General features: G+C 63.6%; 6 protein-coding genes across 6 annotated transcripts; 2 read left to right on the top strand and 4 right to left on the bottom strand.

Moving 5' to 3' along the window:
* Positions 1-1733: 1733 nt before the first annotated feature.
* Positions 1734-4455, bottom strand: EMIHUDRAFT_231048 (hypothetical protein; the record flags this gene model as incomplete). Its single annotated transcript, XM_005784672.1, has 2 exons — positions 1734-1784; positions 4045-4455. The coding sequence occupies 2 exons, from the start codon at positions 4453-4455 to the stop codon at positions 1734-1736; spliced, it is 462 nt and encodes a 153-aa protein (XP_005784729.1).
* Positions 4456-4617: 162 nt separating this feature from the next.
* EMIHUDRAFT_231047 (hypothetical protein) lies at positions 4618-5022 on the top strand (the record flags this gene model as incomplete). The annotated part of the gene is made up of 1 exon (XM_005784671.1): positions 4618-5022. The coding sequence occupies one exon, from the start codon at positions 4618-4620 to the stop codon at positions 5020-5022; it is 405 nt and encodes a 134-aa protein (XP_005784728.1).
* Positions 5023-5024: 2 nt separating this feature from the next.
* Positions 5025-12047, bottom strand: EMIHUDRAFT_364637 (hypothetical protein). Its single transcript, XM_005784670.1, has 15 exons — positions 11885-12047; positions 11560-11666; positions 11129-11219; positions 9994-10065; positions 9657-9693; positions 9094-9174; positions 8590-8630; positions 8026-8135; positions 7498-7543; positions 7170-7242; positions 6815-6869; positions 6726-6747; positions 5941-6139; positions 5590-5812; positions 5025-5357 (listed from the first exon to the last, which is right to left on the bottom strand). Exons 1-15 carry the CDS (start codon positions 12008-12010, stop codon positions 5315-5317), a joined length of 1326 nt encoding a protein of 441 aa, XP_005784727.1. The 5' UTR covers positions 12011-12047; the 3' UTR covers positions 5025-5314.
* A 1872-nt stretch (positions 12048-13919) lies between these two features.
* Positions 13920-14486, top strand: EMIHUDRAFT_231045 (hypothetical protein; the record flags this gene model as incomplete). The annotated part of the gene is made up of 3 exons (XM_005784669.1): positions 13920-14103; positions 14321-14379; positions 14454-14486. The coding sequence occupies 3 exons, from the start codon at positions 13920-13922 to the stop codon at positions 14484-14486; spliced, it is 276 nt and encodes a 91-aa protein (XP_005784726.1).
* Positions 14487-14514: 28 nt separating this feature from the next.
* EMIHUDRAFT_456124 (hypothetical protein) lies at positions 14515-15407 on the bottom strand (the record flags this gene model as incomplete). Its single annotated transcript, XM_005784668.1, has 3 exons — positions 14515-14904; positions 14976-15079; positions 15140-15407. The coding sequence occupies 3 exons, from the start codon at positions 15405-15407 to the stop codon at positions 14779-14781; spliced, it is 498 nt and encodes a 165-aa protein (XP_005784725.1). The 3' UTR covers positions 14515-14778.
* Positions 15408-18785: 3378 nt separating this feature from the next.
* On the bottom strand, positions 18786-19025 carry EMIHUDRAFT_314235 (hypothetical protein; the record flags this gene model as incomplete). Its single annotated transcript, XM_005784667.1, has 1 exon — positions 18786-19025. The coding sequence occupies one exon, from the start codon at positions 19023-19025 to the stop codon at positions 18786-18788; it is 240 nt and encodes a 79-aa protein (XP_005784724.1).
* Positions 19026-21662: the final 2637 nt, after the last annotated feature.

Here is a 21662-nt window from a genome sequence, read left to right as displayed (position 1 = left end):
TGTTCCCCGCTGGCGCGACCCCGCGCCGGCCAGCGGAGCCATTGCCCGCTCGGTCACCACCCCCGCCGGCGCGACGCGATCCGATCTGCGCCGACACCGACGGGGCCGCCGGCACGGAGTAGATTCCGTCGCTGCCGGTCGGGGGGTGCTGGTCTGGACATGGGCGACGCGACCACTGCCGTGCTCCAATGACAGAGGCCCGGTCACTGCAAATGGTCGCGCCGCCCCGCCCTGCGTCGCCCGCCGCCGCGCCGCGCCGCCGCCTCGCGCCGCCATGTACCGTGCCCAGCACCACGCCGCACCTATTTTGGAGTGAGGGCCGTAGCCCCAAGTGACCCACCTCGCGCGCTTTCTCTGGCCTGTCTGTCTGATCTTAGATCGTTATCTTGAGGAAAATTGGTGTGGCGTCGCGCGGCCGCCCGCGAGGGACCGCGGGGGGGGTGTTAGCGGGATGGGGGGCTCTAAAAGGAGAAGGGAGCGGGGGCAGTCGGGCACACCGGCACCCCAGCGTAGAGTTTGTGTACATGTGCCCTCTTTGGTACTGGAGTAAATATCAACGCCTCGCTCGACGCGCTCTACGACGGGGGCTCGGGGTACGGGTGGGATTCCTCTTTGGCGGGCGGCGCCTTCTTCTAGGCGCCCTTGACCCAGCATAGAGGGCCTCGTGAGTCCCGCTTTTGGTACTCGCTTAGTGTGGGTAAATTCGCCACACGAAACCGACGAGGCGGAGCTCGATGCGGTGTCTGAGCTGGAGGCGGAGGAGGCGGAGGAGGACGAGGAGGGCGAGGAGGAGTGACTAGCGCGCGTCCTCCGCCCCCGTACGCGTGTGTGTGTTGAGGTGGTGCGAGAGCCATTTGCGTGCGTGAGCGGTGCGGCCGGGTGTGTGAATGTGAACCGTGGGCCACTTGTGTTGAGGGATGGCAACCCATGTGGGTGCCTACGTGTTTCGTTCGAGCTAACGCACCTTGTTTTGCAGTTTCTATGCCGTGCTATTCACTTCCAAAATCGACCCCCGGGACCCCGACCGACCTAGCTACTGCCGGCTCGACCCCACGATAGCCTCCGAAGGCTGACTTTGCGGCACCATCATCGGACGATGTCGACGAGTTGGGTCGCTCTCGCGGTAGCCAGATGACCTCTCTTCCTAGGAGCATCGGCCATGGCCGCAGGGAGCGCGGGGGAGGGCGCTGGAAGCAACACGGAGCTCCGTTGGAGACGTTTTCAAGATTAGCGTGTCAGAGTGAAATGGCACTAGCCTCGACGGCACCCTCCTGCAGACCGTGACGGTCCACGCCACGCGACGGGCGGGCCCGCCGATCTGTGCATATCTAGACATAGCCCACGACCGATTGTTCTGCCTGTGCGCGGTGGAGCCGGAGGAGGAGCTCCTGTTTGAGCCGGAGGAGCTGGAGAGCGGCGGCTTCGATGCGCTGTGCAGCTTTCGCCTCGTCGGCCCAGCAACACACTTCTAGCGCGTCGAGTCACACAGCACATTCAACATCGACCGCCTAGTCGACCGCGCGTGAGTCGTCCTTGCTATCTGGCTGCGCTCTCCTTCAGCCTGTCTTGCGTGTGGCGTTCACCGTGGACATAGCGCATCCGACTCCAGCCTTCGACGTACAACGAGGGCAGCCTCTCACTGGCGTGACGGTCACTGGGTCCGGAGGGTGCCGGTGGCAAGTGGAAGCTCGGTGCCGGCGAAGCAACGCCAGGGACCGCCGGCGTCTCTGCCGTCAGCGCGCCGCCCCCCCACCCTCGGCGTTGGCCCTCGCCTGCAGCCGCGCCTGTCTCCCCGCGCGCAGCTGCCGCTCGGCGGCGGCGGCGCGCTCCGCCGCAGCGCCGGCGCTTCCGACGGCCACGCAGCGGAGGGAGAGGGTGGCATGCGACGCTCCTGCTCACAGCGCCAGGGCTGTGAAGAGACGCCGCTCGCCGCAGCGGAGGGCGAGGGAGGAACGCGACGCGCGTAGCCACGAGGCGGAATTGTCCAGGGTGAGGCAGACCTAGGGGAGATTGCGCGAGATTGCGCGAGATTGCGCGAGATCGCGCGAGGTTGCGGCGAGGCAGACCTAGTGAGGCCGCTTGAACGGAGGATGGAATCTCGCGCAGTCTCGCGCAATCTCGGCCGATCTCGGCCGCAATCTCGGCCGATCTCGGGGTCATCGCGCGCATCAGAGACTTGCATCTGCGGTGGGGTCCACAGCTTGTGTGTTAACTTGGACTCGGTCCTTGCCGCGCTCGTCCTCTGCGCATGTCCCTCCCGCGACCTCCCGCGATCTCCCGCCACCTCGGTCAATCTCGGGCAATCTCGGGTCGATCTCGGCCGTATCTCGGCGCCATCTCGGCGCACCTCCCCCGCCGACAGCTCCAGCCGGCCGGCTGCGCCAGAGGGCGAGGCGACGTGTCGTGCGAGGACAGCCGAGGCCGAGGAGACGGTGAAAGGAAGAGTGCGCGCGGCCGTCGAGACTGCATACTCGAGCACCTGTTGAGATACGGGGAGATGTCGGGAGATGTGCGGGAGATGTGGCGAGACCGCATACTCGAGCACCGCGGGCTCTTCGAGAGCGACGGTGACGGAGTGCGCGTCGCCCGCTGCGACGGCGAGGGAGCGCCGCTCCTCCACCGCGCCCTCCTCCCCTCCCCCGCCCGCCCCCTCCTCCCCTCCCCCGTCGGTGGCGGAGGCAGCGGCGGAGGCGGCGGCGGAGGCGGCGGCGGCGGCGGCGGCGGCGGCGGAGACGGAGGAGGCGGCGGCGGAGGAGGCGGAGGAGGCGGCGGCGGAGGAGGCGGAGGAGGCGGAGGCGGAGGCGGAGGCGGAGGCGGGTGCGGGGAGGGCGGCGGCGAGCTCAAAGCTTGCTGCGAGAGTGAGGGCGTCGAAGACAGGCAAGCCTAATCGATGTGGCGTGGGGAGGAATCAATGAAGTGTGGGGCTGCGAGGGTGAGTCCGTCGAAAAGCAGACAAACCTAACCAATGTGGAGTGCGATCAATGAAGTGTGGGGCTGCGAGGGTGAGGGCGTCGAGAAGCAAGCAAGCCGGTGGCGGCGCGGAGGGCGTCCGCGTGCGGCGACAGCTGCGGAGACTCGAGCAATATGCCGCCGACCTGCGCTCACAGCCAGAGGCGTGAGGAGGCGCCGTTCACAGCTGCGCAGACTCGAGCAGTATGCCGCCGACCGGCGCGTGCAGCGAGCGGGACCGCAGCAGGCAAGAGACCTTCGCGAGGAGGGACGCGCGCACACCGCCTCCCCCTCCTTCTCCGCTGCCCCCGCCCGCCCCCTCCTCCTCCTCCTCCTTCCCCTCGGCCACCCACTCAAACACGGAGCACCCGGCCAGCGCCTCGGCAGCCAGCCTCGCCCGCCACGGCGGAGGGAGGCAGAGGCCCCGATCGAGCAGTTCTGTCAGCAGCGGCTGACTGCCCACCGCCGCCGCGCCAGCCGCGAAGCCTACGGAAGGTTCCCGGAAGATGCCTCGAGGGCTGCTGGAAGGTGCCTCGGCGCGTCAAGGGCGACGCCGGTCGTGTCGACGAGGACCTAATTAATTAACTCATTCATCAAGTAATTCAATGAGTAATTAATTAAGAGACGCCGGTCGTGTCGACGAGGACCTAATTAATTAACTCATTCATCAAGTAATTCAATGAGTAATTAATTAAGAGACGCCGGTCGTGTCGACGAGGACCAGTAGCGACTCGTGCGGCTGCTGCGCGGCGAGCACGGCGGGCGCTTGCAGCAGTGCGCTCGGAAAGAGGCGAGGCGAGGCGGAGGCGGAGGCGGAGGCGGAGGCGGAGGCGGAGGCGGAGGCGGCGGAGGCGGCGGCGGCGGCGGCGGTGGCGGTGGCGGCGGTGGATGCGGCGGAGGCGGATGCGGCGGTGGTAGAGACGGCGGAGAGGAGCGAGTCGGAGTCGCAGAGAGCAAAGAGGGCGTCGTACGCGATGCCTGGTTCTCAATGACGCAGCTGTTAATCAACTGCGCAGTGTTAGTATGGAGAGAGAGCGCCGTAGCCGACGCCTAACAGTTAATTATTAATCATCAACCAACTGCTCGTCGTAGTACGAAGAGGCATCGTCGCGCGATGCCGAGGAGAGCGTCGCCGTGCGCGGCCTGCAGCGACTCGACCGCCGCGCGCAGCTTCGCCCGCACGCCGGCGGAGCGCTTCTCTCGCTCGCGGCTGCCCTCGCGCGACGACCGGACGGCGTGCAGCGCAGAGTCGGTGACGCCGGTGTTGGTGTAGGCGAGGATGAAGCCGGCGGAGCCGCATGTCGTCGCCGTCGCCGCGCCGCCGTGGTCAACGCACAGCACGCCGAGCACGGGAAGCGACTGAGGCGGCTGCGGCGCGTCAATGGCGTCCGCCCGCTCTGCCGGAGGAGGAGCGCAGGCGGAGGACACCGTCGTGGGAGGGTCCGGTGTGGGCGCGGAGGGAGCGGGCGGAGAGGGTGGAGGGGGTTCGTCGCGGAAGAGCCACATCGGCCCCCCAGCGCCGCTTGTGCCGAGAGAGAGCCTGAAGAAAAACACTTGCGCGCAGCCGACACGCGAGCTGCCCCTGATTCACAGTACCGCACACCCTTGCGAGCGAAAATCCTCTTGCCACACGAGGCCCTCTACGCTGGGGTGCCGGCGCCCAAGCTGATGGCCTCCCACCGCATCGGCGCCCGCGTCGCGGGCCTCTCGCCAGCGCAGCTGTGCGCCATCATCGAGGCGCAGGCGGGCGCGAGCGACGCCGCGCTGCGCGTGGCGGACGAGCACGCCACACGGCTCGTGGAGCAGCCCGAGTGGGTGCTCTCCGAGGTCCTCCTCTCGCCGGACCTCGTAAAAGAGCGGGGGGGGGCCAGCGGCCGCACGTCGCACCCCCGGCGCCGAGCCGCTGGCCCGCCGCCCCAGCTATCCAGCGCACAACCCCCGGTGGCTCGTGCGACGTGCGGCCGCTGGTGGCGCGACACGCGGCCTCCGGCGGCGATTCGCCGCGGCCTCTCCGGCGGTGCGGTGTGTTTTGTGTGCGTTTTCGAAGGCTGTGGGCGGGATAAGGCCGGCTAGCGGATAGGGCGTAGGGACTCAAAAGAGAAATTTACCTTACCTTACCTCACCTTATCTGATACCTTTCCTCCGCCGCGCCGCGTGGGGCTCCCTTCATCCGCCGCGACCCCCAGAGGCTCTGAGAGTTGGCTCTGCCAGAGGCCGGCGACGCCCTCGACGCCCGCCAATCGGCACGAGCGGTGGCATGCTTGTCCCAGTCCATCCAACAGAGAGGCTTTTCCTCTGGCTGCTCGGCCGCGCCCGATCCTCCGACGCGCGACCGCCCCGCAGGGCGCAGGCTCATGCTTCCCGGTCATACCTCGCCCCCTCCGCCTCGAGACGGGCGAGGCGTGTGCCTGTTCACAGCTGCAAGTGTGAAGAGACGCCGTTCACAGCTCCCTCCGCCTCGAGACGGGCGAGGCGTGCGCCTGTTCACAGCTGCAAGTGTGAAGAGACGCCGTTCACAGCCCCCTCCGCCTCGGGAGGGGCGGGGCGTGTGCCTACGAGATATGGGGAGATATGGGGAGATATGGGGAGGTATGGGGAGGTATGGGGAGATATGTGTTTTCGTCGTCTAGAGGCGTGTGCTGCGCGCGGAAGAGGTCGTTAGCGATGAGGATGCGCAGGTCGTTGACGTTGAGGTTTTCGCGCTCAAACGTGAAGGCGGCCTCGATCTCGGTCTCGTCGCTCGGCGGCGTGACGGGCGGGCGCGAGGGCAGCGCGTCGAAGTAGGCGTGCTCGAGCGCCGCGGCCGCGTCGGGGCGTTTGGTCGGGTCCAGCTCGAGCAGAGAGGCGAGCAAGTCCACCTCGCACGGGTTATTATTATTATTATTATTATTATTATTATTATTATTATTATTATTATTATTATTATTATTATTATTATTATTATTATTATTATTATTATTGTTATTATCATGGCCAGCAAGTCCACCTCGCACGGGGTAGCGACCGGGCACGCCTCGGTCAGGTACTGCCGCCGCTGCCTCTCGCGCCCCTCCGCCTCTAGACTTGACCAGCCGCGGCACACTCGCTCCACCTCGGCGCGCGACGTGGCGCTCGCCCAGCCGAACTCGGAGACGGTCGGCGGCGCGAGAGTGCGGCAGATGACGGCGAGCTGGTCATGTCGGTGCCGCACCTGTGGGAGAGATGGGGAGATGTGGGGAGATGTGGGGAGATGTGGGGAGATGTGGGGAGATGTGGGGAGATATGGGGAGATGTGGGGAGATGTGGGGAGATGTGGGCAGATGTGGGCAGATGTGGGGAGATGCGGGGAGACGTGGGGAGATGTGGGGAGATATGGGGAGATGTGGGGAGGTGTGGGGAGATGTGGTGAGATGTGGTGAGATGTGGGGAGATGTGGGGAGATGTGGGGAGATATCGGGAGATGCGGGCAGATGTGGGGAGATGTGGGGAGATATGGGGAGATGTGGGGAGGTGTGGGGAGATGTGGTGAGATGTGGTGAGATGTGGGGAGATGTGGGGAGATGTGGGGAGATATCGGGAGATGCGGGCAGATGTGGGGAGATGTGGGGAGATGTGGGGAGATGTGGGGAGATGTGGGGAGATGTGGGGAGATGTGGGGAGATGTGGGGAGATGTGGGGAGATGTGGGCAGGTGTGGGGAGATGTGGGGAGATGTGGGGAGATGTGGGGAGATGCGGGGAGACGTGGGGAGATGTGGGGAGACGTGGGGAGATATGGGGAGATGCGGGGAGATCGCACCTGCTCGTCGGCGTCGTCGAACGAGAAGGGGATGCAGTACCGACCTAGACACTTCCTAGCCACTTCCTAGACACTTCCTAGACACTTCCGAGAAGGGGATGCAGTACCGACCGGGGAAGAGGGCGCCGGTCCGGAAGCGAGAGCCTACGTGCCGAGGAACTCCTCTCTCACTCCCGGGTATGAGCTCTGAATAGATCTACGTACTCCGGTCCGGAAGCGAGAGCCGAAGTACCAATGAACTCGTCACTCACTCCTCTTGGGATTGATTCTCAATACGAATCCGGTCCGGAGGCGCGAGCCGGGCGTATCTCCCCACATCTCCCCATATCTCCCCATATCTCGGAGGCGGCGAGCCGGGCGTTAGCTCGAGCAGCTCCTTGTAGATACAGCCGGCGTATCTCCCCACATCTCCCCACATCTCCCCATATCTCGGAGGCGGCGAGCCGGGCGTTAGCTCGAGCAGCTCTTTGTAGATACAGCCGGCCGACCAGATGTCGATCGCCGAAGAGTACGGCTCCTGCGGGCGAGATTGCACGAGATTACCCGAGATTGCACGAGATTACGACCAGATGTCGATCGCCGAAGAGTACGGCTCCTGCGGGCGAGATTGCACGAGATTACCCGAGATTGCACGAGATTACGACCAGATGTCGATCGCCGAAGAGTACGGCTCCTGCGGGCGAGATTGCACGAGATTGCACGAGATTGCACGAGATTGCCCGAGATTGCCCGAGATTGCCCGAGATTGCCCGAGATTGCCCTCGCGCGGCTCCTGCAGGATGATCTCCGGCGCGCGGTACCAGCGCGTGACCACGTACCTACCCAGATATGGCCGAGATATGGCCGAGATATGGCCGAGATATGGCCGAGATACAGCCGGCACACAGACGAGATGCAGCCGGGATACGGGAGAGAGCGCCCGCCACTGCTCCCCTCCCACTCCACACCGTCCAGCAATCTCGAGCAATCTCGAGCACTCTCGAGCACTCTCGAGCAATCTCGAGCAATCTCGCGCACTCTCGAGCACTCTCGAGCACTCTCGAGCAATCTCGAGCAATCTCGAGCAATCTCGCGCAATCTCGCGCAATCTCGCGCAATCTCGAGCACTCTCGTGCACTCTCGAGCACTCTCGAGCAATCTCGTGCAATCTCGAGCAATCTCGTGCAATCTCGCGCAATCTCGCGCAATCTCGAGCAATCTCGCGCACTCTCGAGCAATCTCGAGCAATCTCGAGCACTCTCGCGCACTCTCGAGCACTCTCGAGCAATCTCGAGCAATCTCGAGCAATCTCGGCGCGTACGTGGTCATCTGGTGCTTGAGCGGCGGCGGCCGCGGCGCGGCGCCGCCCGACTCGCTGCTTGCCGGGCTGCTTTCGTCCTCATGCTCCACCTCTGAGCCGGCCAGCCGCTCCTACTCAATAGCCACCTCGCAGTCATTCCTCAGGAGGGCATCCGCCCCACCGCTGAGCCGGCCGCCGGCCACTCCTAATGAACTTAGCATGGACAGTGATGAACAGCTCGCCTCAGAGCCGAAACTGCGCTACCCCAGAGGGGGGGGGGGGGAGAGCCCACTGACGCCAACTCAGAGCCGAAACTGCCGCCACGCCCTCCGCGGGCAACCCCGGCTAGATCTCGACTAGATCTCGGCTCGATCTCGACTAGATCTCGGCTCGATCTCGACTATATCTCGGCTCGATCTCGACTATATCTTGGCTCGATCTCGACTAGATCTCGGCTAGATCTCGGCTAGATCTCGACTATATCTCGGCTCGATCTCGGCTCGATCTCGGCTAGATCTCGGCTAGATCTCGGCTAGATCTCGACTACATCTCGGCTCGATCTCGGCTGGATCTCGGCTAGATCTCCCTCCGCGAAGTCGCGTCGTCGTCCACCGTGCGCGCGAGGCCTACCCGAGATTGCTCGAGATTCTAGCCGAGATTGCTCGAGATTCGTGGAGGGTGTGGAGCGGCGCAAGGCTGTTTCTCGACTATCGTCTCTGTCCCCGTCGACATCCCGTCGACATCGCGTCCATATCTCGTCCATCTCTCGTCCATATCTCGTCCATATCTCGTCGATCTCTCGGCCATCTCTCGTCTATATCTCGTCCATATCTCGTCGATCTCTCGGCCATCTCTCGTCTATATCTCGTCCATATCTCGTCGATCTCTCGGCCATCTCTCGTCTATATCTCGTCCATATCTCGTCGATCTCTCGGCCATCTCTCGGCCATCTCTCGTCCATATCTCGTCGATCTCTCGGCCATCTCTCGTCTATATCTCGTCCATATCTCGTCGATCTCTCGGCCATCTCTCGTCTATATCTCGTCCATATCTCGTCGATCTCTCGGCCATATCTCGTCTATCTCTCGCCAAAGTCGCACAGCTTGAGCACGTCTGCGCCGTTCTGCCGCGAGATGAGGATGTTCGCCGGCTTGAGGTCGCGGTGTATGCCTAGGAAATGTGTAGGAGCTGTCTAGGAGATGCCTAGGAGATGTCTAGGAAGCCGGCTTGAGGTGGCGGTGGATGCCTAGGAAATGTCTAGGAAATGCCTAGGAAATGTGTAGGAGCTGTCTAGGAGATGCCTAGGAGATGTCTAGGAGATGTCTAGGAGATGTCTAGGAGATGTCTAGGAGATGTCTAGGAAGCCGGCTTGAGGTGGCGGTGGATGCCTAGGAAATGTCTAGGAAATGCCTAGGAGATGTCTAGGAGATGTCTAGGAAATGTCTAGGAGATGTCTAGGAGATGTCTAGGAGATGTCTAGGAAGCCGGCTTGAGGTGGCGGTGGATAGGACGTGTCCTCCCGGGCGCTGCTTGGGAGACAAGAGCCCGCTTCTAGGCCGTCATACCCCACGGAATGCGTGTCCTCGAGCTCTGCTTCTAGCGGTGTATGGTTGGGAGAAAAGAGTGCGTATTCCGCTTCTAGCGGTGCATGCCGTTGATGCCGTGCAGATGTGCGAGCGCCGCCAGCAGCTGCGAGGCACGTCAGAGGTGGCGTCAGAGTTCGCGGGCATGAGCCGCGACACGTTTCGTCATAGTGTGAGCCCTGGGCCCACTCGCTCCCCCCGCGCCATGTAGGAGCGGACGCAATCTCGGGCAATCTCGGGCAATCTCGGGCAATCTCGGGCAATCTCGGGCAATCTCGGGCAATCTCGGGCAATCTCGGGCAATCTCGGGCAATCTCGGGCAACCTCGGGCAATCTCCCCACCTGCGCCATGTAGGAGCGGACGCAATCTCGGGCAATCTCGGGCAATCTCGGGCAATCTCCCCACCTGCGCCATGTAAGAGCGGACACTCTCCACTGCAATCTCCTGCTTCGACTTGATCTTTTTGCGCAGGTCGGCCTGTTAGGGTTGGGGGCAGGGTGAGGGTGAGGGTGAGGGTGAGGGTGAGGGTGAGGGTGAGGGTGAGGGTGAGGGTGAGGGTGAGGGTGAGGGTGAGGGTGAGGGTGAGGGTGAGGGTGAGGGTGAGGGTGAGGGTGAGGGTGAGGGTGAGGGTGAGGGTGAGGGTTAGGGTTAGGGTCAGGGTCAGGGTCAGGGTTAGGGTCAGGGTGAGGGTGAGGGTGAGGGTGAGGGTGAGGGTGAGGGTGAGGGTTAGGGTTAGGGTTAGGGTTAGGGGAGGGGAAGGGTTAGGGTTAGGGTTAGGGTTAGGGTTAGGGTTAGAGTGAGGGGAGGGGAAGGGTTAGAGTTAGGGCAAGGATAAGGGTCAGGGTCAGGGTGATCTTCTTGCGCGGGTCGGCCTCCATGAAGTCAGTGACGACGAACTTAATTAACGAACTAATCAATTCCAAAAGAACTAGTCGAATCATTGTCGGCCTCCATGAAGTCAGTGACGACGAACTTAATTAACGAACTACTCAATTCCAAAAGGACTAGTCGAATCATTGTCGGCCTCCATGAAGTCAGTGACGACGAACTTAATTAACTGATTAATCAATTCCAAAAGAACTAGTCGAATCATTGTCGGCCTCCATGAAGTCAGTGACGACGAACTTAATTAACGAACTAATTAATTCCAAAAGAACTAGTCGAATCATTGTCGGCCTCCATGAAGTCAGTGACGACGAACTTAATTAACGAACTAATTAATTCCAGAACTAGTCGAATCATTGTCGGCCTCCATGAAGTCAGTGACGACGAACTTAATTAACGAACTAATTAATTCCAAAAGAACTAGTCGAATCATTGTCGGCCTCATCAGTGACGACGAACTTAATTAACGAACTAATCAATTCCAAAAGAACTAGTCGAATCATTGTCGGCCTCCATGAAGTCAGTGACGACGAACTTAATTAACGAACTAATTAACGAACTAGTCGAATCATTGTCGGCCTCCATGAAGTCAGTGACGACGAACTTAATTAACTGATTGATTCATTCCAAAAGAACTAGTCGAATCATTGTCGGCCTCCATGAAGTCAGTGACGACGAACATGTCCTCGAAGGTCTCGAGGGAGGAAGGCGGGATCAGCTCCCGCAGCGCGATGATGTTCGGGTGCCTAGAAACAAGACAGTGTGATGAGATCAGAGACAAGACAGTGTGATGGTGTTCGGGTGCCTAGAAGCAAGACAGTGTGATGAGATCAGAAACGAGACAGTGTGATGGTGGTCGGGTGCCTAGAAGCAAGACACAGGACAAGTCGACCCTTCTGTGTTTCCGACGGGGAGCAGCGCCGCGGGGGTGGTGATGCTTGGAGTGGCTCCTGAGTTTGTGTGTCTGTGTGTCGCTCTAGGGTGACGTCGTCATCTGTCCAGCGTCCACCCATCCCGCGCCGGTGTCCAGTCCGAGCCCGTGGCTGCTCCTCGCCTTTCTATCTAATCTAATGCGCGTGTGGGTGCCGAAAGTCGCGGAGAAGCCGAATCTCTCGCAGCACCTTCTTGGCCTCGTGCGCGTCGTAGAAGACCTCGGCGATCCGCTTGATCGCCACCGTCTCTCCCGATGACACCTGCGCGCAGGCGAGGCGGGCACAGGGGAACGGGCTACGCCGTTGGCGGCGGCAGCGGGTGGCAGCGGGCAGCGATGCCGAGCAGCGGGGTCGCGCGGCAGGCTGCAAGCCGCAGTGAGCGCGCTGCGCCCTCGGGCTTCGGGCGGGGTGGCGGCGAGACCGCGCGGGCCGCTGCGGAGAGAGCGGCGGGCTGCCGGTGCGGGCGGGGTCCAACTCGCCTCGACCGCCCGCGCGACTATCGAGTAGGCTCCCTGGCCGGCGACGACGAGGTTGCGATATCGGCCACGCGCCTCCGGGCTCGCGCCCTTCCAGAAGGCCTCCTCGTTGATCTCGCCGCTCGGCATGGGAGGCCGAGCCGTGAGCGCTCGCTGTCGAGCACCCCTCCGGCGTCAGAGACGCAGGAAAAGAGAATTCGCGCGTGCACGCGACGCTCCGAGATCGCCCGAGATAGCGCGGCGCGGCCCCGAGATCGCCCGAGATAGCGCGAGATTGCCCGAGATCGCGCGGCGCGGCCCGGGGCGAGGTGGGTGGGTTGGGAGCGAGGGGGCGGAAGTGCTCAGTGCGGTAGATCGGTCAGTCGGGGCGTCAGACTAAAAAAAGAAAAGGGGTCAGCAACCATGTGTGTACGAGTAGAAAAGTGGATTCCGCGCCATAACAACTGTCTATTGCAATATGTGCGCGCTCCGCCCCCGGCCGCTGCCGCCGCGGATGCGCGCGGCGGCCGCGCGCTTGCGGCGCGGGCGGCGCGGGGGGCGAGGGCGGCGTGGGCGGTTTCGCCGGCGCTGGCGGGGGGGACGGTGAAGCCGGCGGGGGCGAGGGGTCCGATGCGCCGAGCGGCCGCGGCGGGAAGGGTGGCGCTGGTGGGGGGGATGGCGAACTTGGGGGCGGCATGGGGCTCGGACGACCTTGATGCGGCGGAGGTTTCTCGTAAGGACGTTGCGCATGCAGTCAGTCGGTCGCGGCGCCTCTGGCGCCGCCGCTGTGCCACCGTGCATTTTGGTGCATCGCTCGCACTGCTCCGCTTGGGCTTGGCCAGGGCGCTGCACGAACACTTTTGTCATGATGTGGGCCCGGTACAGGCCCGAGACCTCTGTGAGCCAGTTGCACGTCCTGCATGTGCCAAACATGCCCTCTGCGCAGCGCGCGTCAGCGTCGGCACTGCCCCAATTTCCGGTGGCGTTGGTCACGTCCACGTGCCAGAAGTCGACGGTGCTAGGCTCGCAGTTAATGGTCAGATTCAATCGTATCCTACTCGCTTTGCATACGGCGAGCTGCTGCAGGTCGACACGCGGGTTTGAGGCGTACTTTTGTTGCAGCGCGGCAAACGCGGACGGCAGCGGCTCGAACAGCAATGCCCGCCATCCCAGCTCGATGGCGGCCCTTGCTGGGTCGTGCGATGAACTCTTGGAGTGGTCGTTGGCTCCGACCTGCACGATGAGAGGGACCGGGTCATTGTCGCTCTCACGCGAACGGAATCCATGCAGCCACTGCAGCGTCGGGACACGCTGCGATTTGCTCAGGTTGACACTACTGAGGCGTTCGAGAAGCTCCGCTCGGTTTGTTCCAGCAGGTCCGAGGAGGAAAACTGTGAGCATCGACCGCGGACTTACCGGTAATCCATTGTTTGGCCTAGTTTTTCAGTGTATGTTGCTCTTACGAACATACCCGTAGGTGAACTGCTGACAGGGTTTGCGATGAGGAGCGATCCGAACGTGGTATTCGGGTGATTAGATCACTACCGCCGTTTTTTGTGAGCTAGCCTTCGATGTTAGGAAACAAAGCAAGGCGGAGGAATTTCTTTCTTGCTTCCTGCGCGGCCACGTTCCCCGTGATGCAAATGCCGTTGATCGGTCGGTGTCACGTTCTTGTGCGCACTTTTAGACACTGATGGCACCTGACTGCCAGACTACGCGGGACGTGAAGCGCGCCCGTCTTCGCTCGTCGAACACGCAGAATGTAAGACGACGACGGTCGGTGGTGGTCGGACAGCCCAGATGAGGCCGAAGCGATCTCTCCGTGCCTGGCCTCCCGCGATCCATCCATGTCAAAGAGGACTTGCGGTTCGGCACCGGAGGGCGGGTCTGGAACACTGCACGCGCCTTGGTTGGCCATCTGGCTGAGCATCCAGCCTTGATTTCGGAGAAGCGGCGCATCATCGAATTGGGAAGCGGCACTGGTCTTATCGGCATCGCTTGCGGCATGCTGCTCTCAGCCCACACAGGTGTGGATGGGCCGCGTGTTACTGTGACCGACATGGAGTCGGTGATGCCGTTCCTGCGGGAGAACATCGAATCCAACGGCGTAGTCGGCGCTGTTGAGGCAGCCCCGCTCTTGTGGGGAACGGACGTGAGTGACTTCGGAGCGCCCGTCGACGCAGTGCTCATGGCAGATGTCGCCTACACAGACGCGTACGCGGAACTGGCGGCCACGCTGGCAAGTCTGTGCGGCCCTGAGACACTCGTGCTGCACTACCTACTACACGACGCGAAAAAAAGATGTGGGGCAGTTGTTCTTTGACGAGATCAAGCGACTTGGTTTCACCACCGAAGCGTTCGTCATCGGATGGCCAGACGGCTGGGCAAATGGTATTACGCTGTACCAGCACCGCGCACCGCGCACCGCGCACCTTACTCACTAGTGAGTACGGTGAGTAGGCGAGTCACACGTATTGGCAAAGTCCACAGTGTTTCAAACCCTCCTCAAGTTTGCCCGGGTCCGCGTGCTGAGCGGCAGCTGGCCTCAGGCCCCGCGCCCCGGCCCTCGCCCAGAGCGAGCGTGACGCGTCAGGGCACAGGGGCGTACAGGGAGGAGGGGCGGTAGCCGGTAGCCGAGGCGCGACAATAAACGACGAAAACGTACATGTACTGCGTGTCGCGTGTCGATGGGGCGCGGGCGCGGGGTGGCGCGACCGGGGCCCACACACTGAGTGCCAGACCCACACGGACTCTAGTCTACACGCATCGGCATGCCCTCTCTACAAAACCACCGCTGTGCGGGCATGCACGACTTGTGGTACGTGCCCCCACATATGTGATCAGCGGAAAGTAATGCCGCTCGAGAGTAGCTCGCTACAACGGCGCGCACGCATTCCAGGAGACCTCGCCCTCTGGCGTCATTCTGCCGCTTGTTGCTCCAGGAGCCAGCGGTTGCCGTCTTTCCATCTGATGCCTTCCCAAGCCTCGCCATCAGCAGCCCTCGGGTGCCACCTGCCCACATGCACGCCGTCGCCGGCATCCACCTGCGGCACGCAGCGTTGACGCTATGATATAAATCTCGGGTGCTGCCTTCGCTGTTTGCTCGTTTGCGCGCCTGCTCGCCGTCACCCGAGATGCGCGCCTCGAAGCTCCAATCTCGCAGCCCGTACCGGGAGACGCTCTCCGCGTCGCAGGAGGCCCTGACGACATTGCCGACACCTATATTGAGAACATATCTCGGGCAGCGAGCCACGGAGAGGACAGCGAGAGGCAGCGCACCCGGTGGGCCGATGTCGTTGCCGGAGAAGGTGGCGAGGAAATAGTCGCCACCGCCGCTCTGCTTGAGGGCGCTGGTGTCCACGGCGATTTTTCGATCACAGAGAGGGTGAAGGAGGTCGGAGTACTCGCCCTCAAAACGCGTCGCCCTGAATCGGCCAGGCCCCAGTGCTGGCCGCAGTCCGGCGGCGAACGCGTCTCTGTTGGGCACAGCTAGCAAGGCGAGGGCGTTGGCTGCCAAGCAGCGCCTGCACATGGCGTCGGCCTTCATTCTACGACGACACGAGGAGAGGAGAGAGGGTTGGGCGCGCTCTTGAGCCGAGCTCCCACGCAACCCCCCCCCCCGAGAGAGAGAGGGAGAGAGAGAGAGAGAGAAACCGCGGCGGCTGCTGCGCGCACGCGGCGGCGCCGCTCTCTCGCGAGACGGCTGGCGACGCGGGTCGCCGCCGACGTACGGTGCGCTCGTCCGACGGTCCGCAGCGTGGCGTGCGCGGCGCTGAGCGCCGCTCTGCGAGCGCCTCTGCGCCTGCACTGCCTGTCTCTGTTGCTGGTGGTGGTGGTGGTGCTGCTGCTGCTGGTGCGGATGCTGCTGCTGGCGCGGCGCGGCTGTGCGACTGGGCTCGACGCGCGCGTCGCGAGCGTCTGACGCGGCGGGCGGCGTCGGGCAGGTGCGCTTCTCTCTCGGGTGGTGGTGGTGGTGCTGCTGCTGCTGCTGGTGGTGCAGATGCTGCTGCTGGTGCGGCGCGGCTCTCCGACGCGACTCGATGCGCGCGTCGTGGCTATCTGACGCGGCGGGCGGCGTCGCGGGCGGCAGCGGTGGCGGCTCGCGGGTGGAGGTGGAGGCTGGTGGCTGTGGTGGACTTTGAGTTTATTTCATGATGGACTACAAGGACTGGGGGTTCAGCCGGGAGGCAGGGGGTTCAACCAGGCGACGGAGGACCGTGGGCCATCGCGGGGACTGCTGCGTACGGAGGACGCGGCAGGCAGATCCGGATGGTCTCACGCCGGTGGGAGGCACCGAGGCGTCTTGGACGCTCAGCTCTAACTTAAGCTCCTGAGGGGCGCGTGGTTTTAACCACGTAGTAGGACTACAACCCACCACAGACACCCTCCCCACTCCTCACGTGTACACACTCCCTCACCCTCTCCTCTCTCCTCTCTCTCTCTCTCCTCTCTCTCTCTCCTCTCCTTGTCTGTGCTGTCTGCGTGACTCAGGCACTAACTCTGCCGATGCGTGATTGTGTGTGGGCTGCTCCGAGGGGGCCCTCTGTGCGATCCGACGGGTAGGGGGGCTGTGCCCGGGCGGTGTCCGGTGTGGAGTCCCCTTCTGATCCCGCCTGAGATGTTGGGTGTGAGGTCGTGGAAGCTTTGATCCCAAGGGGGGGAGCTGATCCCACTCAATAACCAGCTCTCAGGGGCAGTAGGTGGGCGAGCTTCAGGCACGCTCATCTCGATCGTCAAGACGTTGCTACGCGCGGTCTTCCGCGGGGGGAGCTGCGTCGACGGGTGCGGGACCGCGGCGCAGCCAGTGCCGCGGCGAGGCCTCCGGCTGTTTGCGGCGGGCGGCTTGCTGCTCGCTGCGATGGCGAAAAACTCGTCTCGCCACACGCCAAGGGCTTATGCTCTGGCGAGACGTGAGGCGCATGCGCCCAGGAGGGGAGGGGGCATGTGTAACGACACTGCTAGAGATGCCTTTCGGGGCCCAGAGATAAAACTTCTGTGATGCCATGCGTGACCTAGTAGTGTCCCCAGCTATGGGCGTGTCCACGTTGGAGCCAGGTGTGGTGTGGGCGCGAGAATAGCTCCGCCGTTCATGGAGGCAACCGATGCGAGTCGACTGGTGTGTGTCGTCGTGGTTTCGTATCAAGAATTCTCTCTCTCCCCCCCCCCCCCTTAGGTATATTGTTGGCCCCCTGGTCGGACTGTGTTTCGCCTTCAATCGGGGGGGCAGCCGCTCGACCGCTGCACCCGAGGGTTTTTTTACCAAGCTGCCAGCCCACTTCACGCACTCCGTGCACGCGGGCCCTGGCTGGGTTGGCGTCGCAGACCAAGAGCTTATCAAGGCCGACCCCCCTCTTCAGTTCAGATCACGAGCGGCAGCGGCGCGGAGCAAGCAAGGTGTGAGACACAACAATGTAATCCTTCCTTCTTATCCACCGACATGGAACCTCGTGCACCTGACTTACTTCCACTCTTTTCTTTCTACAATCGATGCTTTGAGGTAACAAACACAATTTGTTAAATTATAAAAAGGCTGCACGGCATGCAACCCAACACCCCCCCCCCCCCCACCACCACCACCACCACCCCGCTCCCCCGCCCGCCCTAGATGGTTAAGAAAGAAGAGTTACAGTCCACTGATAGGGTGGATGGTGCGTGAGTCAGAGATAGGATGCGTTGAGGACGATACCGAAGGGATTGTGTATCATTACTCGAGTAGTAATTAATTAACTAATGGGTCAATAGTGCTGATGGCGCGCGATACACACACAATCTCTCTCTACCAAAACACAGACGCCGTGAGAGAGTGGCCACTTTGAAAAATCGGTTCTGTTTCTTTCGTTTTCGGACTCGGAAGAATTCATGGCTAGGGATCTGTTCCCGGAGGCGTGAATCCTTTAGGATTCTCGCCCGCTCTGCTGAGGGGAGGGGACGGTCGACTGGGCCGGTCGCTCGACCCGATTCTACTCTACTCTCAGTCTACCATTCATGGACAATAGTGTCTGTGACGGCGGTCACATTCACAGCGAGGTCAGTTCACACTCAAGACAATGATTACTACATCATGCACGACCTCGAGCGTGCAACGCCGCACAGTGCTCAGGGTTCGAGCAGGTGCAGGCGAGTGGAGGGGCCCCTGGCAGAGGAGGCGTGAATCCTTTAGGATTCTCGCCCGCTCTGCTGAGGGGAGGGGACGGTCGACTGGGCCGGTCGCTCGACCCGATTCTACTCTACTCTCAGTCTACCATTCATGGACAATAGTGTCTGTGACGGCGGTCACATTCACAGCGAGGTCAGTTCACAGCCGAGCAATCGATCCTGACACGCTCCACTTTCAGGGCTCGCCGCGGCTCGAGCAAGGTCAATGGCGATCGGCATCTAGCCCGATCACTCGAGAGGGTTCACCCGGCTCTTCCACACCTTGGGTTCGTCCGGCTTAAACGCTGTTGTGGACAACGGGCGCGGCAAAGACGGCGCGCCTCTGCAGCGCCTCAACGGCGGCCGCGCAAAAGTCATCTCATGCACGTCGCCGCCTGAGGCCCCGCGAGCGTGCACTGTGGTCAGCACGACCCGCTCCGGCCCGAGACGGCCGACGCACGCGCTCTTCCACCTCTTCACCCGGAGCCGATTTATTTTTGTGGACGCAGAATTTAGTTGTTTTTGGGCGCGGCGATTTTTCTTTTGCGACCCCTCCCGACCCCTAGCCCTACCCCATCTTCCCGCGGGTCGGGGTGAGAGGGACGAAGCCTTGTCACACTCCAAGGGGCTGGTCAAAACCCCTCATACTTGAGACATCGTGTCCCATATGTACTCGCACAACGAGCCCGGGACCCGGGATAGAAAGAAAGTAAGGACTCGTTGATTGCTGTGTGATGTATATCGCGCGCCGTAGAGCCGTAGCTGCAAGGAAGTATGTGCTCTTTTGAGCCTATGCCGCGCCGCGCCCCACCGGCTCCGCCGCCTCAGGCAACTCGCGGCCGAATGGGCTCCCTCCCCCCCCGCCCGCGACCCGCAGGCAAGCGCGGAGCCGCAGCAGCTCGGCGTGCCAACTCCGCGCCGTGTGGGACACATCCGTCGCCGACGCGGCGGCGGCGGCGCGGAGCGCCGCGTAGGCGTCCGCGTCTGCGTGCAGCGCCGCCGCCTCCCGCAAGGAGAGGAGGAGGGGCATGTGCTGGCCGGCCTCGAAGAGCAGCCCGTTGCGCGCGGCGCCTGAGACAGAAAGACGCGCCCCGCGTCTGTCTCGTTTCGGGGCGTGTTTCTTTTCAAGCCCCGTGGCGCGCGGCGCCGGAGGGGCGGACTCGGTCTCGCATCCCTCCTAGTCCGCCAACCAAATGGCGACTCAGCTAACGGGTCCGGTTATGAGGAGGAGCTGACGCGGCCTCGCATCCCACCCGTCGCCGCGCAGACAAGAGGAGTGCCCGCCGCGAGAAACTCCTCCCCCACCTAACAGAAGGGGGGGGGGGGGGGGGGGGGGTCCCCGAAAACTCCGGGGAAAGGGCGCCTGCAGGGGGACATCGGGGACTTGTGCTTCTCCTTAAAAGGGGAGGTCCTCCCTGGACTCGGGCCTCTGCTTAGGGAGGGGCACAATCAAGGGCCCGGAGGAGGGGGCCCTCGTAACCGGGTCTGAATGAACTCCCAATCAATCACTCCTAATGAATCTCTTTATTTAGGGGGCCGTCGTAACCGGGCTCGAAATTGTGCACCAGGGGCACGAAAGCGGTGCCCCGCCACCGCTTCGGGCAGTTTCGCCCGCCGCCCGGGCTGGGGGGGCGCCCCCAGGTTTCTTGCCTCGGGTAAGGGGCCCCCAGGGGGGCCACCCAATTATTTTAAAAAAAGGCGGCGGGCCAAGCGGAAAAGCCCTCTAACAACAACAGGGGGCCCCGCGAAAGGAGGCTCGCGGACAGCAGCGCGTCGGCCGGGGAGCGGTGGGCGTACGGGGCACGGAAGTAGACGTCGGACTGGAGCAGGTAGACGCGGACGCCGCCTGGGACTGGAGTGAGCCGGGGTCGGGCCTGGCGCGGTCGGTGGACCGACGGACTGCAGCGGGGAGACGCGGACGCCGCCTTCCGTCGCCCCGTGCAGCACAGAGAGCGGCGCGTCGCCTACCTCGTCGTCCGCTTGGGTTCGGGTTCCGGGATCGGTAGGGTACCCCCTGCCCCCCCCCTCCGACGGCGGCTCGTCGCCTCTCGACGGCTCTAGCGGCACCGACAAGTCGAAGAGGTGGGCGGCGGCGTGCGGCGCGCCGCTGCTGCCGCCGCCGCGCGACGCGTAGTGGGGCAGCACCACGGATACACGCAGCCCACGAGCGGCCAGGGCGGCGGCCAGGTGAGCGACCTAGTCACAGCCGCAGGTGTGAAGAGGCGCTCTTCACAGCTGCGCGGCCGGCGGCCAGGTGAGCGACCATCGCCCCCAGACCGCCCACCGAGCCCCAGCCAGCGAGCTCGGGCGACACAAACACAACCTCTGGCGGGGGGGGGGCAGGCGGCATGCTGGGGAGATCCAGCGGCGGCGACGGCGGCGGCGAGCGTTGCACTGCCACTCCCCCCTCCGCTGCGCCACCCGCATTTGCTTTGCTCCTCGCTAGACGGCGCCGCCAAGCAGGCGTGTCCCGGAAACGACTCGGATGTGTCCCGGACATGTCCCGGAACCGTCTCGGACGTGTCCCGGGCATGTGCTTGCCTCCCGCGAAGCCGTCGCCGAGCAGAGAGAGCACGATCGCGGACACGCGTCCAACAGCCGCGACCGCCGCCTCCGCCCCCCGCACCTCCTCCTCCGCCACCGCCTCCTCCGCCACCTCCGCCTCCTCCTCCTCCTCCGCCTCCTCCGCCGCCTCCGCGCCACCCTTGCACTCTGGAGGGCTGCACCGCGCGACGTCTCCCGCCGGTGCCTCCGCCTCGGTCGCTCCAGTCACGTCCTCAACGCCCACACTGCCGCCTCCACTGCCGCCTCCACTGCCGCCTCCACTGCCGCCTCCACTGCCACCGCCGCCGCCGCCGCCCGCGCCGCCGCCGCCGCGGCCCTCCCAGCCTCCGTCGCCCTCCCAGCCGCAGCCGCCGCCGCCGCCGCCGCATGCAGCCTCGCCAGCAGGCAAGAGAGCCGACGGAGGGCGCGACGAAGGGTGCCGCGAGCGGACCTACCAAAGAGACTCACTCGTGCGACTCGGCGGCACTTCCCCCCTCACGGCCAGCCCGTGCGCTCGGCCGGCAGAGTGCCCAGTTCTGGTGAGTCTGTGTGTGTCTGTGTGTGTCGCTCCAGCGCGACGTCGTCTTCTGTCCAGCGTCCACTCCCCATACCGCGTTGGTGTCCAGTCCGAGCCCGGTGGCTGCTCCTCGCCTTCCCATCGATCTCTCCGCCTCAGACTGTGCCTCCGCCTCTCCAGCTAACTCGCGCACTCACTCACTACAACCAACCGGCAGAGTGGCGCGGCGGCGCTCTAGCCCCGCAGTGTCTGCGGCGGCGCCTGCGTCTGCGGCGGTGGCGTCTGCGGCGGCGGCGTCTGCGTCGGCGTCGGCGGCGGTGGCGGCGGCGGCGGCGGCAGCGAGGGACCGGAGCGACACGCGGAAGCGAGCGAGTGCTACCCCCTCCTCCTCCCCCCTCGCCTCCTCCTCCTCCTCCTCCTCCCCCTCCCCCTCCTCCCCCGCCTCCGTCGCCGCCTCTGCCTCCGCCGCCTCTGCCGCCGCCTCCACCTCTGCCTCCTCCGCCTCCCCCGCCTCCTCCGCCTCCTCGGCCTCCTCGGTCGCCTCGGCCTCTGCCTCTTCCCGCCCCTCCCTCCCCCGCCTCCGTACTCCGCTGCCTCGCCCGGCTT

Source organism: Emiliania huxleyi (genome assembly GCF_000372725.1).
Source record: "Emiliania huxleyi CCMP1516 chromosome Unknown EMIHUscaffold_169, whole genome shotgun sequence".
NCBI lineage: Eukaryota > Haptophyta > Isochrysidales > Noelaerhabdaceae > Emiliania > Emiliania huxleyi.
The sequence above is the reverse complement of the archived record's forward strand: the minus strand, read 5'-3'. Positions and strand labels throughout refer to the sequence as shown.